General features: G+C 46.6%; 1 protein-coding gene across 1 annotated transcript in view; it reads right to left on the reverse strand.

Moving 5' to 3' along the window:
• Positions 1-504: 504 nt before the first annotated feature.
• BOD1L1 (biorientation of chromosomes in cell division 1 like 1) overlaps positions 505-15,703 on the reverse strand; it is a 57,342-nt gene continuing 42,143 nt past the window's right edge. The window contains exons 18-26 of the mRNA XM_070372706.1: positions 15,103-15,187; positions 14,673-14,743; positions 13,588-13,663; positions 13,469-13,503; positions 12,169-12,214; positions 9,625-9,674; positions 9,442-9,526; positions 8,887-9,040; positions 505-3,425 (exon numbers count right to left, since the gene is read on the reverse strand). Coding sequence (XP_070228807.1) covers positions 3,308-3,425; positions 8,887-9,040; positions 9,442-9,526; positions 9,625-9,674; positions 12,169-12,214; positions 13,469-13,503; positions 13,588-13,663; positions 14,673-14,743; positions 15,103-15,187 — 720 coding nt within the window. The 3' untranslated portion in view covers positions 505-3,307. The remainder of the gene's footprint in view (positions 3,426-8,886; positions 9,041-9,441; positions 9,527-9,624; positions 9,675-12,168; positions 12,215-13,468; positions 13,504-13,587; positions 13,664-14,672; positions 14,744-15,102; positions 15,188-15,703) is intronic.

Here is a 15,703-nt window from a genome sequence, read left to right on the forward strand (position 1 = left end):
TTAAAAATGTATTCAAAACTTAAAATATTGCTTACAGATGTGTGTGTGTGTGTATAGATAGATAGATAGATAGTAATGTGACAAGCTTGTATTTAGAATGGTGGTAACCTTGGAGGCATGTAGGAAACTGCCAAGGTGGTAGTTAATAGTAGTATTGGCCTATGTTTTCAATGTGTTAGGGGCTGTAGCTGCTGTATTGAACTGCAGATATACAGATTACAACCTGCTGAAAGAGGTGGCGTAAATTATCCCCATGGGGTTAGCAGTAGCTCCCCCGCATTGGAGCTCCCACCCTGGGGAAGTGAAAACCCTTGATCGAACATGTCCTGAGGGGCGGGACAGCAGCCCAGTGCCCCACAGTTGTGTGCTGCATGTCTGGCCACCCTTGGAGTTTTGGCTCACACTTGTGGCCCCAGTGCTGGGCGAGGAGCAGCACAAAAGCGCATCTTCCCGCCCAGGGGGCCCAGTGGGAAGACGCTGACTACACAACCATCTCCTTCCCCTGAGAAAAATGCCTCTGTTAGGGTACGGTCAAAAGTTCTTGATTTGGCTGCACACAAATAGCTCGACAGCAGTTTTAGGAAATGTAAGATGCTCTTGCATGTGGGATGAACAGGGCATAAAAAACAAATGAAAATCAAACGATTGAGGGGAACTCCCTGGTGATCCAGTGGTTGATTTTGTGCTTCCAATGCAGGGGGCATGGGTTGGTTCAATCCCTGGTTGGGGAACTAAAAACCCACATGGTGTGTGGTGCATGAAAAGAAAAAGAAAGTAAAACACACACACACACACAAAACATTACTGGGCTGGAATCAGCTCCCACCCCATCTCAGATCAGGTAGGTTTTATCAGCGTGTTGTCTGGGAAACCTCCACTGTCTCATGGTCTGACCGTCTGTCAGTGAGCTGCTGTGGAGGTAGGAAGACCTGTCTTCCCTCCCGTGGGGCTTGGCAGAAAAGAACCCAGACCTGGGGTTAGAAGACAGGAGGGCTGTCCCAGCTTGGCTGTCACCGCGAGATCACCAGATGGCGGTTTCTAATGGGTGGCCTTGGCACGCCAGAGCTGGTAGTGTGTAGTCTCAAAGGGGTCCATGTGATGGCGGTCTAGCAGGATCACCCCAAGGAAGGAGGCCTGAAGCAGGGTGGCAAGGCCCAGCTTCTGCTGCGGGGGAATTGGCCACGTCACTTTCACTCTGGGACACACTGCCCCTTCGGGACGCCTCGCCGGATGGGCCCAGCCTCATGTCAGCTCCTCAGATGGGCCACTGTTCACATTCTTTATGGAGGAACAGGGAGGCATGGTGGTCGTCACTAAGCTGAGACCAGGGAAACGTGAGTTTGCAGTGGTGTGCTGTGCTTCTCAGGGGGCGCTCAGGGGGCAGCCCCTGGCATCTCGGGCTGTGGGGTCAGGGGCTGTCCTGTGTCTTGCAGGACACTCGGCACTTCAGACCTCCTCCTTTCTACAAATGTGGATCAGTGTTGCCAAACATCATGATGCCAAGAACCACTTGCATGTATCTCTAGTGCCTCTCGGGGTGACCGCTCCCCCTACATGGGTTGCAGAACTGCTGGAGCTGAAGTGGCCCAGCTGAGTTCTCCAGCAGACAAGTCCTTATGCAGCGCTGATGTTTGCTTTCAGCTTTGGTAAAACAGCTGCACCCCCTTACACCCCAGCTATGCCGTCTGGTAAGGCTGTGCCCAGGGCGGGCGGTCCGAAACTGAGTAACATGTGGAGAACACCTTGGATAAGCAATTCTGGTGAACCAACCTAGAACCATCGAGTGCAAAGATGGTTCACCTAGGAGTATGGAGTCTTGCAACCTGGTCTGGCTTCTTACCCTTAACTAACTTTAAGACAGATCACTTTAGAATTTTGAGCTTTGGTTAAATTCAAACATATCATGTTCCTTGTCTCTGAAGCCCCTTCCAGATATAACATTAACTCTACTGAGAGAGGCCATCGCCAACTCAAGTCTGAATGTGAAAATGGAATAAATAAGACCAATTATTTAAAGAGATGAAACAGCTTTCACAGGGAGACATTTTAAAATAGGGAAAAAAAAATCTTAACACTCAAGTTTTGGGAAACATTTTATAATTTATATATAAAATCTCAGTAAGAAACAATGTAAAATGACAGAAATATCCACCTTACATTAAGAGTCAAAAAAAATTCACACACATTGAATGTAAATTTTAATTATAAAACAAGAATATGAACAAAACACTTTAAAATAATCTCAATTATTTGGCAACTCATCACATCATTGCTAGAGACAAATTTGATCTTAAGAAAAGTTTAATTTTATGAAAAACTTAAGTTGGACAGTTTGCTCATATGGGAGTTAAAACATGTTTAAAAAAGAATCTGGCAATAAAGCCAGGTTCTATCTTGAAATAACTGTGTATAAAACAACATATAATCCTGAAGCTCAACAGACAGGGATGACCTAATCTTCAATGCGTTTCTCTTCGCTGAAAAAGACACTGTGGGAAGAATGTGCAGTAACACAGAGAGACATGGGTACCGACAGGGGGGTTTCTGCTGCGGTGACGGACCCAGAACCCCCGACGCCGGAGGGGCTGGTAGTAAAGTCACAGATGCGAGCATCACCTACAAACGAGTTACATTCTTAAAAAAGTCACAACTGTGAAAGGAAAAGCAATGGAGACCCTTTCTTGAGCTAACCTACTTTACTCGGATACATGCGAGAAGCGTCTGTATTTCCTGCCAGATGAGATTCAGATATTTACGGGGGAGGCAGAGTCCTAAAACATCTCTACTGATGACTGCATAGCATTTAAAACCCCCTTTTTTTTATTAAAAAAACAATAATAATAAAATAAAATAAACAGATATATAGTAAAGTTCACAGATAAGTTTTCTCTGTAAAATAAATAAAGTGTTCATTGATTAGCATCATACATAGAGTAAAATACAACCTATTTTTACATGTTTATATACTGTACACAGATTACCAGTGGGCAGCCTGGTGTCTGATGGGCTGGAAGGGTTTACATGAGTGACGTGTCACATCTGGAAATCCCAATTTGAATGTTAAAATATACAACTACTTTGTTTTGAGTTCAGATACAAAGTAAACTTATTTTCCTTTATCTGAAATTAATGTACATAATACCTCTATGAACAACAGTTTATAAAGCTGCTTAGAACGTAACACCTAGGTACTTGGCACACATGCACGGCCTTCCCCCGGTTAAATGCTGAGGCCCGTGGCCCCGAGGCGCGCCCCTCTCCTTGGCCCCGTGGCCCTTGGGGACCGGCCGGGGTGGCCGCGGCCCCGTTACCGCTTTGCCTTCTTCACCAGGATCTCCTCCACCCTCTGCTGGCCTCTGGTGCGTGCCCCGGGGGGGCTGGCTTCTCTTTTGCGCTTGGCAGAAGGGGAGAGCTGTGCCTTTGATCTGCAGGAAACAGAGGTCAAGGCTGTGATTAAGACTCGACGAAAAGGACCTGCTTCAAATTATTTGGGAGATCTTCAAACACTGGAAGGTTTTTGAACTTGAGAGCCAAGAAGAGGAAAGCTGGATAAGGGCTACACGGGAAAAGGGGACCCTGGAAGAGCCTGCGCTGACTGCTGTCTACCGACAGCCTCACTCCTAACAGGCCATGAGGAGGAGTCAGGAAGCCCCAGTTGAGGTTCTGGGTGGGTGTTGACCCAGGTCAAGTCCACTTTCTTCTCGAGCACCTAGTTCTGGTATCTATACAGAAGAGACATCAACAGCCAGTCCCACGTGAAACAATTATGAACACAGCAGGATGGCATGATCTGAGCACACGAACACCGGTGCTCGCAGGATGCTCCCAGAGGAGAGCTGGCAGTCTTAGAGAGGGTGTGGGAACTCAAGAAGAGCTCTCCATCCCGTCTCCCGGCTAGCAGCCCAGCCCAGGCTGTTCTCTGTCCTGCCTGCAGAATGACTTGTCGGAAATGTCAAGTTAATCATGTCCACGTCACCATCTCGTTTATCTCCATCCTCAGGCTCTCTGATGCCTTCAGCACAGAACCATCCGGAGCCCAACAGAGTCCCTTACCACCTGCCCGGGATGCCCTCCTGGACTGCAGCCCTGACAAAGCAGCCTTGTTTCCTAACACACAGTGTTCTTTCACATTGTCTGCTTGGGCAGGTAATTTTTTTTGGCTTCCCCATGACTCAGTAGTAAAGAATCCACCTGCAGGGCAGGAGACACAGTAGACACAGGTTCGATCCCTGGGTCGGGAAGATCCCCTGAAGAAGGGCATGGCAACCCACTCCAGTATTCCTGCCTGGAGAATCCCCACAAACAGAGGAGCCTGGCGGGCTACAGTCCATGGGGTCACAAAGAGTCGGACACGACTGAAGCAACTGAGCACACACGCAATTTTTAAAAATACCCCACACCTCCTATCTAGCAAACTTCATTCTGGAGCCTCAGTTCAAAAACAATTCCTTCTGGGAACTCTTTCTCATCACAGAGCAACCTGCCCTTTGGGAACCCGCAGACAGCACTTTCTGTCTCCACCAGTACACTTCTGGTTGTTCATTTGTCCACTAGGGTTTTTCAAATTGCAGGTTACAGCCTTTATTTTAAAACAAAGTATTAATAGAACACAATAGAAAATACCATTGATGTCATGTCTATTCAGTTTGGGCATGAAAATTTTGTTTCAGTGACGGAGGCAGTATTGCAAAAGACAATCTTCCTGTGAGCCGCCTGCTGTCAAGAGAGTTTGAAAACCAGCTACACACACGTCCTCCCAGTTAAGACAGGATGTTTCTCCAGGGCAGCTGCGGAGGTTATTCATTTTCCTCTCTCCAAGGCCTAGTACAAAGCCCGATCTGTGTACACGAGCAATAAATGTTATACCAAAGAATGAAGATGCTTGGATAACTAAAATGACAGGAGATGGAGAAATGGGACTTCACTGATGTGAAGACCTGTCTGCTCACTGTTCCTTTGACAGCAGAGGTAAATACGCTCAAACTGACTCAGATAAAGTTGAGTCAGGTACTGTTGTATACCATGCAGTTCAAGCAGTTGCTTGTCAATATCCCATTTCAAGCCGTGTCTGGGGAGAGCCACCAGCTAGAGTGACCAGCTGTTTACCCAGGAGTGGGTGTGTTGCCAGCACAGTGCTGACGCCATGCAGTGGAGAACAGAAGCTTGGCGCAGCGGCTTCTGCCCAGGGGTGTGAGGTCAGCCAGGCAGGCCCTCTCTTCCCGCCCAGAGGGTGGCCTGTGCCCAGAAGCCCTGGCAGCACCTGGGAGCTCATCAGCAATGCAGACTCTCAGGCCTTGCCCCAACACTACAGAAGTGGAGCCTGCGTCTCAGCAAGAGCCTCTGTGACTGGCCTGCACACTTGAGTTTGAGAAATAATGAACCAGACCTTTGTGAGATTCTTCTCCTCAAATACACAATAAAGATAAATACTATGTTTTATTTACTGAGGAATAATGGGAGAGAATCCACGTGAAAGGTGCCTGGCACTCCAGTTTGCTTCCCTTTCTATCATGGGGGAATAATAGTGTGCGTGCACACACACACACACGCGTATGCTGTGAAGACCTAATGTGATTCGACGTACCTAAACAGCCATTGTATATTGGGAAGTCTTATTTTTTGATGCTATCACGTACGGAAGGTAAGTCAAGTTCCTGACCTCAAGGAAGAAGCTTACAGACCAGGGAGGAAGACAAAATGAACACCCCCAAAGCAATGGCACATGCCACTGCACACCACACACACTGGGCCGGAAGGGCAGAGGACGGGGATGTGGCCAGGCGGAAGCAGGCAGGGCGTGTGTGTGCAGGACGGAAGGATCTGGTGATGGGGGGGCTGGTGGCGAGGGTGCTCCTCAAGGAAAAACTGGCACAACCTGCAGGATGCGGGAAGGTGACTCGGGCGGCATGAAGGTGCCCGCTGGCCCACGGCTGTGCCTCAGGCGGGTGCCCTTCTGCTACCTCATCGCCTCTCCAGTGGTCTGCGCAAAAGAGAGCTGGCTCTGGGCTGTAACCCACTCAACCACGCTGCACTGCTTTAATCCAGCACCCAGCGCTGTGCCCAGCTGGGGAGAAACAAGGCGTGCCTTTGGTCCTGGGGGGCAGGAGCTGATGGCAAGGAGCACAGGATAAAGCCAGTGCAGGAGTGCTGTGAGGCAGGGAGGACTGAGGCTCCCTCTGGGAGTCCTTCCCACTCTGTCTAGAGTAGGTTTCCACTTGGCAAGCCGAGGACCCCCAAAGATAGCTGTGCGGCAAGACTCTTAAACTTAGGGAGAAAGTATCAGTGCACCACAAAAAGCTTCAGGGGGCTAGACATGACTTCAAGTGTCAGCAGGGACTTTCCTTCCTAATGGGGGGAAATTTACTAACTTCTTCACTGGCAGATAATTTTTCTTTTGCTAAGTTTTGGTGATATCTAGTAGAAACTACTCCTGGGCTCCCAAGTTTGGATGCTGCGTGTATAGACAGCTCTCCATGCTTCTTTCTGAAACAGTTGACAGAAACCCTGGGCGATGGCAGCACTGAACGCCCCACCCCCTGAGACTAGAAAGGGCGAGGCTCCTCGTGGGCAGGGCAGAGGTGGGGACAAAAAGTAGGAAAATGCCTGGTTCTCTGGGTCTTGGCTGATGAGCAGAACTTCATGTCACCAAGACTAACTCTGCTTCCCTGACTCCGGCTCTGCTTTTACCATGTGGATACTTGACCATGACTGAGAGAAAGATGAACCTGTGATCAACAGAAAACATACTGGCTGATGAAGTGAGATCCCAAAGTGCTCACCAGGGCAGAAGGTGGACCAGATGGATGAAAGCACAGTGTGAAGGCCCGGTGACCGGGTCTAAGCAGTGGGGCCCGCACAGGCAGCAGGTGAAAGAAGGGGTGCCTCACAGGACAAGGGATGCGCTGAGCTGCTGTGCAGCCCAGGCTGGGGGAGCCCAGCAAGCTGGATGCAGGCTGAGCTTGGTCTCTAGGAAACAAGGCGGACAGTCCTCTTCTGGATCCGTCAGCGCACACCTGGAGTCTACATTTGCTTCTTAAAGAGAATAATCAATAGATAAACTGATGAGAACAAACAGGAGGACGAGGGGGCCCAGTGCAAGAGGAGACCTGGAAGCTGCCCTCCGGTGTTTAAGCGAAAGTTGTACAGGAGGCTCTGAGAGCAGAAGCTATGGGGAGGCCAGTGCCCACTGCACACGGAAGAAAATCTTTCCCACCCAAGGTAACACGCAGAAGCAGAAAGACTCTTCCAGAGCAGCTGGGGCACCGTGATCGAGACCCTGATGGGCCCATAGAGACCCCAGGAGACCCTGAGAACCTGGGAGATGACACAGGCGCCATAGCCCTAGAGCCAAAGCACTGGCGCCGAGGCATCTGAGGTGAGAAGAGCCCACGTGGAGACCACAGGCTGCTGCAGTGCACGGAGGAGAAGCATCGATAATCCGGGTGATCACAGAACCATGACATAATTTACTTTTGAAGAATGGATTTGAAAAGGCACACGTCTCAGCTACTGCAGATGCTCACTGGAAGGTGCTTGGCGGCCCGCGTCGGGCCCTACTCCACTGGGTGATCTCCCCGTGATGCACAGGAGGGCGCGGTGGTGCTGGGGGTCGGCATCTAGACGCGCCCCCACCCTCTCGGTGCACGGTGAGCTGCACTTCTCAGTCAGCAGGTATCTTGGTTTTGTGATTTCTAGTCATCCGAGCTGCCCTGCCTGGAAAACCTTACCTTTAGCCCTGTGAGCTCCTAACGTCTTTTGGCTCTAAAAATCTGACCAGGGCACAGATAGCTAATGATGTCCAATTTTAGAGAAATTAGAAATTGGCTGATTTTAAATCTTTACATAAACACATAAGTGTCAATGTATGGCAAAAACCACTACAATAAAGTAATTAGCCTCCAATTAAATTAAAAAAAAGGCAGGCAAATAAATAAACACATCAGAACTACTATACTGCAGTGACAGATGTTAATAAGTGATACTCTTGAAATTAATATTCCTCAACTTTCTAATCTTGGATAATGAAATTATAGAAGATGGTACTAAGATTAACAGCTTGTGAATCACATTAAAAATGGAAAATATTCATGCTTCAGAAGTTACAAAACTGTAAAGTGATAACACATTTCTCAAACTGTGCTGTAGGAAAGGTACCCTGATTGATGCTACCAGGTATAATGACACACGGAGGGGGCTGGCAAAGTAAAACTGACAAAGTTGGACAGGCTTCCTTCCTCAGGACCACGACTAGTGCGTTACAGTGGACACTGGCTCAGAAGGAGAGGGAACTCACGGGCACTCCCCAGACTCACGTGAGCCTGGCCTTCTTTTCTCCAGAGGCTTCCGGCTACGTGAGGGCTTGGGAGCATGCCCTGTGGGAAGCGTAGGACGTCCCTAGCCATGTGCGTGGAGAATGGGGCACTCGGGTGGTCTCCTGTGACGGACCCATGACATGGTGCTGGGAGGGGCACCGACGATGGGGACAGGTCCGAGCCTTCTCCCTCACCGCAGCTAAGCACGCTGCACACGCGGATCATGCTGTACGCATCCGTTTCCACCGACCGTGCTCAGCAGGCCTCTGAGATCTAACTGTACTTGATAAGTATTCATAAAGGAACCGAATAGGTTCCACAAAACAGGCATCGAAGCCTGGCAACAATTCTAAAGGGCTCCTGGAAAATGGTTTAAGATGGAGAACGGGTTTCCCCGGGGGGGAACTGAGATGTCAGAGGGCTGGGAACACGTGCTCTCTCTCTGCTGGGGCTTGCGTTTTGTGCAAGGAGAGGGCTCACTCTGTGGCACGAGTGAGGCAAAGAGATGGAGCCCTCGCTGTGGTCTGATGGAGAGCTGGGGGAAGGTTCTGGAAGCTCCTCGTGGCCCCATTACCTCTGAGCCTCTGATCTGGTGCTGGACCTTGTGGTGGCTCCGGATGGCTCCTCGTCCTCGTCCTCATCCTCCTCCTCCTCAGACTCCTGGTCTTTCTTGTCCTCAGTCGCTTCAGAAACTGATTTCTGACGTTTGCGCTCTGGCTCTGAGGATTCTGTTCAGACAGAAGGGAAACATCTGGACTGTACAATTCCCAAAGACACTTCCAGAGGACAGAGTCGCAGAGTTTAGAACAAAGGATATTAGGGACTTGGAGGCAGAAGAAGTGGTTTTCTACTTCCTTTTTGTTTCAGCACTTGCAATTCACAACTGTTTAACTTAATCTCAAACACATTTGGGATAGTTTACTTAGGCGGTTCACAGCCAGCATTTGCGAAAAATTCACATGTGCTCAGAAAAGCATCTGGAATGTGCTATTTCTGACACAGGATTACAGCCATTTCACACGTATTTATGTAGCATTAATACTAGCTGGACCCCACTGGATTTTTCCTCATCCAAAGAAAAAGTCTTAAAAAGGTGACTCTGACATGTAAGACCTTGCCAGTAACATACCAGCATCATCTGACAGAGTGAGCGAACGCTTGGGCTTTCTTCCTCTCCGACGCACACTTGCCACAGATTTTTCTTCACTATCATCCTAGAAGAAATAAAGTTAAAGTGGAAAGGGTGGTCACTTGAGCATTTACTAAGTTTTATTTCTATAGGACATGTCTTGATCAGAAAATTAACACTTACGTTGCTTCCACTTCGTTCTTGAAGGTTAGGTGTTTCTTTATTGGTTTCATCTTTAAGAAAAGAAAGATTTCTACATTAATAGTTTATTAGTGTCAAATTAAATTTCAACAGTTTGTTGTCTGTGAATGTACCTAATTAGTGCTAATTAAGGTATCGTTACACAATTCATCATTGCTTTTTTGTATCAGCCAAACAAAGATTGAGATGGAAAACCTAAGCAGAGAACACATCAGAATTGAAGTCAGGACACCCAAGTTTGCATCTCAGACCTGGCGTGAATAAGCTATGTGATCTGGGCCAATTACTTAAATTCCTAGAGCCTTGGTTTTTTATCAGTGAGAAGGAGTTGGGTTAGAACGCCTTCATGGTCTCTCTCTTTCAGCTCAAATATCTGAATCTGGAAAGGGAGGAGGAAGAGGGTATCCAGGGAGCCCCCGACATAGCAGGAACTGCAGTTCAGGATTATAGACTTCACTCAAATCGTAACATAGCTCTCTAAATAGTTTTTCCAGAGTCATGTACAGATGTAAGTTGGACCATTAAGAAGGCTGAGGGCCGAAGAATTGATGCTTTTGAATTGTGGTGTTGGAGAAGACTCTTGAGAGTCCCTTGGACTGCAAGGAGATCCAACCAGTTAATCCTAAAAGAAATCAACCCTGAATATTCATTAGAAGGACTGATACTGAGGCTGAAACTCCAATCCTTTGGCCACCTGATGTGAAGAGCTGACTCATTTGAAAAGACCCTGATGCTGGGAAAGATTGAGGGCAGGAGGAGAAGGGGACCACAGAGGATGAGAAGGTTGGATGTTATCACTAACACAATGGACATGAACTTGAGACGGGAAGCTTGGAGTGCTGCAGTACGTGGGGCTGCAGAGTCAGACGTGAGGTAGGGACTGAACAACAACAAAGAGCACAGGCGCCGTTTGACAGGGAGGAAAACGAGGCCTGAGCAGGTTGGCAGGTGCTTTGTTCAGAGTTCCGCAAGTAGCACATGGGCTGGGGACTGGATTCTTAGGACCATACACTTCCATGATGGGATCTAGAAAAGTATACTGGATAAGTCTATCTTAGGTTCTGTATACCTATTCTTTATGTATTTGTTTCCTGTAGACGTTACCATTTTCTGAGAATGTATCTGGTAAGAAAAGTGAAATTTATTTCAATGCACTTAGACGCCAAAATTATGAACATGTAGATTAGACAACTCAACAAGTCAGAGGCGAGCTTATCCGTAGCGAAGACTGCACAGCTGCCATTTCTGAAAGTTCACATACAAACGATGCCAGAGCTAAAGCCCAGAGAAAGGCCCACAAAGAAGAGTCTAGTCAGACTGGTCATTGTGCCCAGATTCAGAGAGCTACTGCTGAGCAACAGCATTAAAACAATCACGCAGCTTAAAGTAGAGTCTTTAAAGGGCATTTAACTTATGGAGATTTCTCCTTGTGCGGATTTAAAAATACAATTATGGATAAAAAGATGGTTAAAAACAAAACATTCTTTTTTTTTTTGTTAAAAAGAAAACCTTAACTTTCAAAGAGATAAGAAAAAGTAAAGTATGATCATAAGATCCCACACATAGCTAAATGTGGAAAAATTCTCAAATTACACATTTGCTCTTATCTTGCTGATCAGAATATATATTTCATGATATCACCATGCTATTTATTTGATCCAAAATAGCTGTCATATTCTTTTTTTTCCCTAATCAACACTTAAAGTCCACCAACGTCTCTTTCTGCTTGTATGTAAAAAGAAAAATTTAAACCATGAAATTAAAATATACACATGGTAAAAATTCTGGAAAATGTAGGCACTAGTGAAAACATGAAATCTTCCTATTATCTCACCAAGGTGGCTCAGACGGTAAAGAATCTGCCTGCAATGTGGGAGACCTGGGTTCAATCCCTGGGTTGGGAAGATCCCCTGGAGGAAGGCCTGGCAGCCCACTCCAGTATTCTTGCCTGGAGAATCCCCATGGAGAGAGGAGCCTGGCAGGCTACAGTTCATGGGGTCACAAACAGTCAGACATGACTGAGCGACTAAGCACAGCACAGAGCTAATCATTATCAACATTTTGGAATATTTTTTTCTCTCTGGACTGAGGACAAAAATACCTCATCGAAGCAACTTTATTATCTCTTGCATCCTAGCTCTGTAAGCAGTACCAGCTGCTTTCAAAATTCATCTGCTGAAAACAACAGGCTCTTGGGCTGAAATCTTATCTTCCTGATAAGAGCTCTCAGTCCCCAGGTTCATCTGTTTTTCCCTTAAACAAGTCCAGGAAAGTAGGGTCTGGACGTGGCCATGCCGCCCCCCTCCTCTTTGAGGCTTCCTGGACTGACAAAGACAAGAATGACTCAGATCACAGGAAAAACCAGCTATTAGAATCTCTCATGGCTACAAGGGCAGCTGCTTTTACCAAGGAAGCCACTCACTTCATTGAGAAACAAGGACATCCTATACCCTCCCCAGCCTGCGGTTCCCCCCGGGCCGCCCCCTTCCTTAGGTCACACACAGAGCAATGCTTTCAGGCACACACCCGTTTGCATGACTTTCAGCTTGCCGCCAGGTGGAGACTGTTCTACCTAAGTTTAAACAAGGAAAAAAGAGAAGTCACTGGTTTGTCATCATCACACAGGAAGTCAATCAACAATGTGAAGAAGGTTCAGGACCTCTGTTTATTATGTAGATAGAATATCTGTAATCTACTTCCTGAAGTGGATTAAATACACGCAGAAAATATGGATACGGCTTCCCTGGTGGCTCAGAGGTTAAAGCCTCTCTGCCTACAATGCGGGAGACCTGGGTTCGATCCCTTGGTCGGGAAGATCCCTGGAGAAGGAAATGGCAACCCACTCCAGTATTTTTGCCTGGAGAATCCCATGGAGGAGCCTGGAGGGCTACAGTCCACAGGGTCGCAAAAAGTCAAACACAACTGAGCGACTTCACTTTCACTTTTCACTTTCAAACATGGATGGCTACGAATCTGAACTCACGGGTCTTTCCACAAGGATTAGGGCTGCCACACGCCTCTTCCCATCATGCTACTGCTGCTGTGAGCACTGGAGGTGACAGAGGGCTGCTGTTAACATCCCCCAAACCGGCAAACCATCTTCTGTGTGCTGGTAAAGGCACTCACACCTTTATATGTGGCTCTTTGGTTTAGCTGTCTTGTAAGAATTCTAGTGAGGTAATGATTTCTTCATATCCAGGGAAATGGGAATCTGGAGAGGGTCATGTGACTGGCCCCGTGTCACAGCATCTGGGAGCAAGTCGTCAGTGAAGACATGTCTGTTCTCTTAATAATGCTATCACTGAAACTCATGCATTGAAGTCTTGGTGCAATAATTTTGTTGGGTACATACTTCAGGGTCAAAGATAAAGAACGGGAAAAAAGATCAAGTATTACTACAAACTTTCCTGCACTGAAATTAGTGTCCATTCTAATAAAAAAGGAACTCCATTCAAAGTAGTAAGACAGACACTTTGGAGGGTTCCATAAAGAAGCTGTTATCTAAAAATCACATAAAACAGGTATTTTCTATGTTTTAATCAAGGATGACAAGAAAATAAGTCCCTAGATAATTTTTATACAGCTGATGTGACAGGTGAGGATAGAGTCAAACTAAATTACAATGAATATAATTATGTTTATATGACGTTATTACTAATTAAAATACTATCTGAATGGTTATTTGAGGTTTTATTTTTAAAAGTTTCTTTAAAGCTTTTCAAATATTTAAAAAAAAAAAAGCTAGTTGAAAATACTAATATTGCAGTGTACTCTTTCAGGTCAAGAACAGCCAGTTGAAGAGTTCTCATCTTTCGCAGTTACTTACAGTGACAAGGCCAGCATCTGTTTTGCAGTCATCTTCTGAAAAACAGGAAATAGAAATCCCACTTAGAAAATCAGTTTGAAAATATCTTGTGTGTGAACTGAAAGCACACCAATACCTACTTGTTTTTAATGATGTTTCTACAGGGTGTTTACGAGGTCTTCCTCTTTTCCTTTTAATAATTACTGGCTGATCTTCCTAAGGGGGAAAGGAGGAAAAAAAAAGGGAATAAAAAAGTTCTATCATCTATTACACAAATAGGTTGCTTTCTCAAAATGGAATTTAGAGTTCCCTCCCAAGAGGGTTCAAATCCCAGCTCTGTCTCTTAAGAAAACACGTGACCTGGGGCTCAGTGGTTCATTTTTCTCAGTGCAGTCGCCTCACCTGAGAAATACCGGTAACTGCGGTTTGAATTCACAGAGCCCTGAGGACTATGAGATAATGAGGTACTGGGAGTGCTCAATGACGGCTTTTACTCTTGTAATAAACATGCGCGTCCACTTCGTGTGCATTTATTCCTAGTCACTTGTGATCAAATGCCATCCCTTACAAAACATAAAGGAGGCCAGTGAGGACAAACATAACTATTAAAAAGCTGTATCAAGACAGGCAAACTTGGCGACGGCTATCTAGAGGATCTGGCTGGGGCACAGCTTGTCTCCCCTGATTTATGGGCCTGCACCTCAGGTCACTGCGTCCTCTGCAAATCCCGAGGGGCCTGGAGTGGCAGAACTGGAGGTCTGCCTCTCCTGCAGCCTCTCAGGAGTCCCTGACCTCGCCCCGTCAGGCTGGGTCCTGGCTGGCACCCGCGGCCGGTGCTCCGCACAGCCTGCCGCTGCTCCCGCTTCATCCCGTGGGACCCCAGGGCTCGGCAGCCCCGTTCTCTGTGCTGAGCTGGAGCCTGACTTGGCTGTGCGAAGCTTCCCGGTCAGGAAGGGACATGGACACTGAGGTACAGATCTGGGCTGAACCCATGGGGCTGACAGAAGGAGGTCTCATACAAATGTTGGGAGAAGATGAAGACACTGAGGACAAAATACATCAAAATGACACTGATAAAGTGCTCTGCGTGAAATGCTGTCCGCGGTACTAAAAAAAGAGCTACTTCACAAGCATTTAAGAACAACTCTGGGTAAGAGCACACTGATGCACTCTGTTTTCAGTACTTGAAAAAACCTGAACAAATAAATATGAAAAACATCTCTACCTGAGATTTTACGGTGTCATCGTCATTCTGCTCTGTCTTTTCACCGGCAGCTTCACTGCTGCTGGATTCGTCTGCAGAAAGAGCAGAGCTCGTTCACTGCCGGGGCCACACTCAGCCTCAGCGCCAGGACGCCCACCAAGGTGACCTAAGTCACCCGCATGCACACAGACTCCGTTCTCAGGTGGACACACTAAAGTTCATAAGCCAGAGTCTGGTTAACCAATAAGCAGCACACTTAGTGTAGAACAGGACCTTGACTAAAAACAATCTCCAAGCCCTGTTATACTCAGCACGACCACTGTGCTATATGGAGGGAAGAAAGACCAGCAAACCGCAGTTTCAGCTGGCGAAGCCTGGTCAGAGAGGTGCTGACTGCTTTGAAGGATTAGTCTCTTTCAAAACAGTTTAACTGAGGAGATGTCTTACTCACCTTTTTCTTCCATGGCCCTTGAAGCAGTGCTGTCTATCTTAGAACTTGCTTTAGATAACTCTTCCAAATCTCCAGAGTTCTCTTCCTATGGAGAAGTTGAACAGGACAAGAAGCTCCCTTCTCATACCCATTTCAATATAATTACTTCAAAAGTAATTTCCTAGCCTGTTTGTTGGACTTTTTTTTTTAAAGTAACTATTTTGCTGCTTGGCAGACTATACAAAAGGATTCAAATTCTGAAGGCAGAAAAACACAAGATAAGGTTATAAAGCAACAAGGCCATTATTTTTCCTGCAAAACAGAAACTGCTCTTTTTGCTGACCCTGGACTTTTCAAGAGAAGCTCCAAAGAAAGAACTTAAAGGCATTTCCAAGAGATATTTTTCTCTTTGTTGGTCGAGGGGAGGGACCAGAAGAGAGGGATAAAGGAGAAGGAGCCAAAGAGAACTTCGGTGTCAACTGGCTGGTTTAGATGAATGGTCTGTCAGTGGTTATATTATCTGTCCTTAGTTGCAAAAAAGTTTTGAGCATGAAATAACCAGTTGTTTATACTACAGTATTAATATAATGTATACACAAAATTATACAAACTAAATTTAAAA

This window comes from Bos mutus, chromosome 6, assembly GCF_027580195.1.
Source record: "Bos mutus isolate GX-2022 chromosome 6, NWIPB_WYAK_1.1, whole genome shotgun sequence".
NCBI lineage: Eukaryota > Metazoa > Chordata > Mammalia > Artiodactyla > Bovidae > Bos > Bos mutus.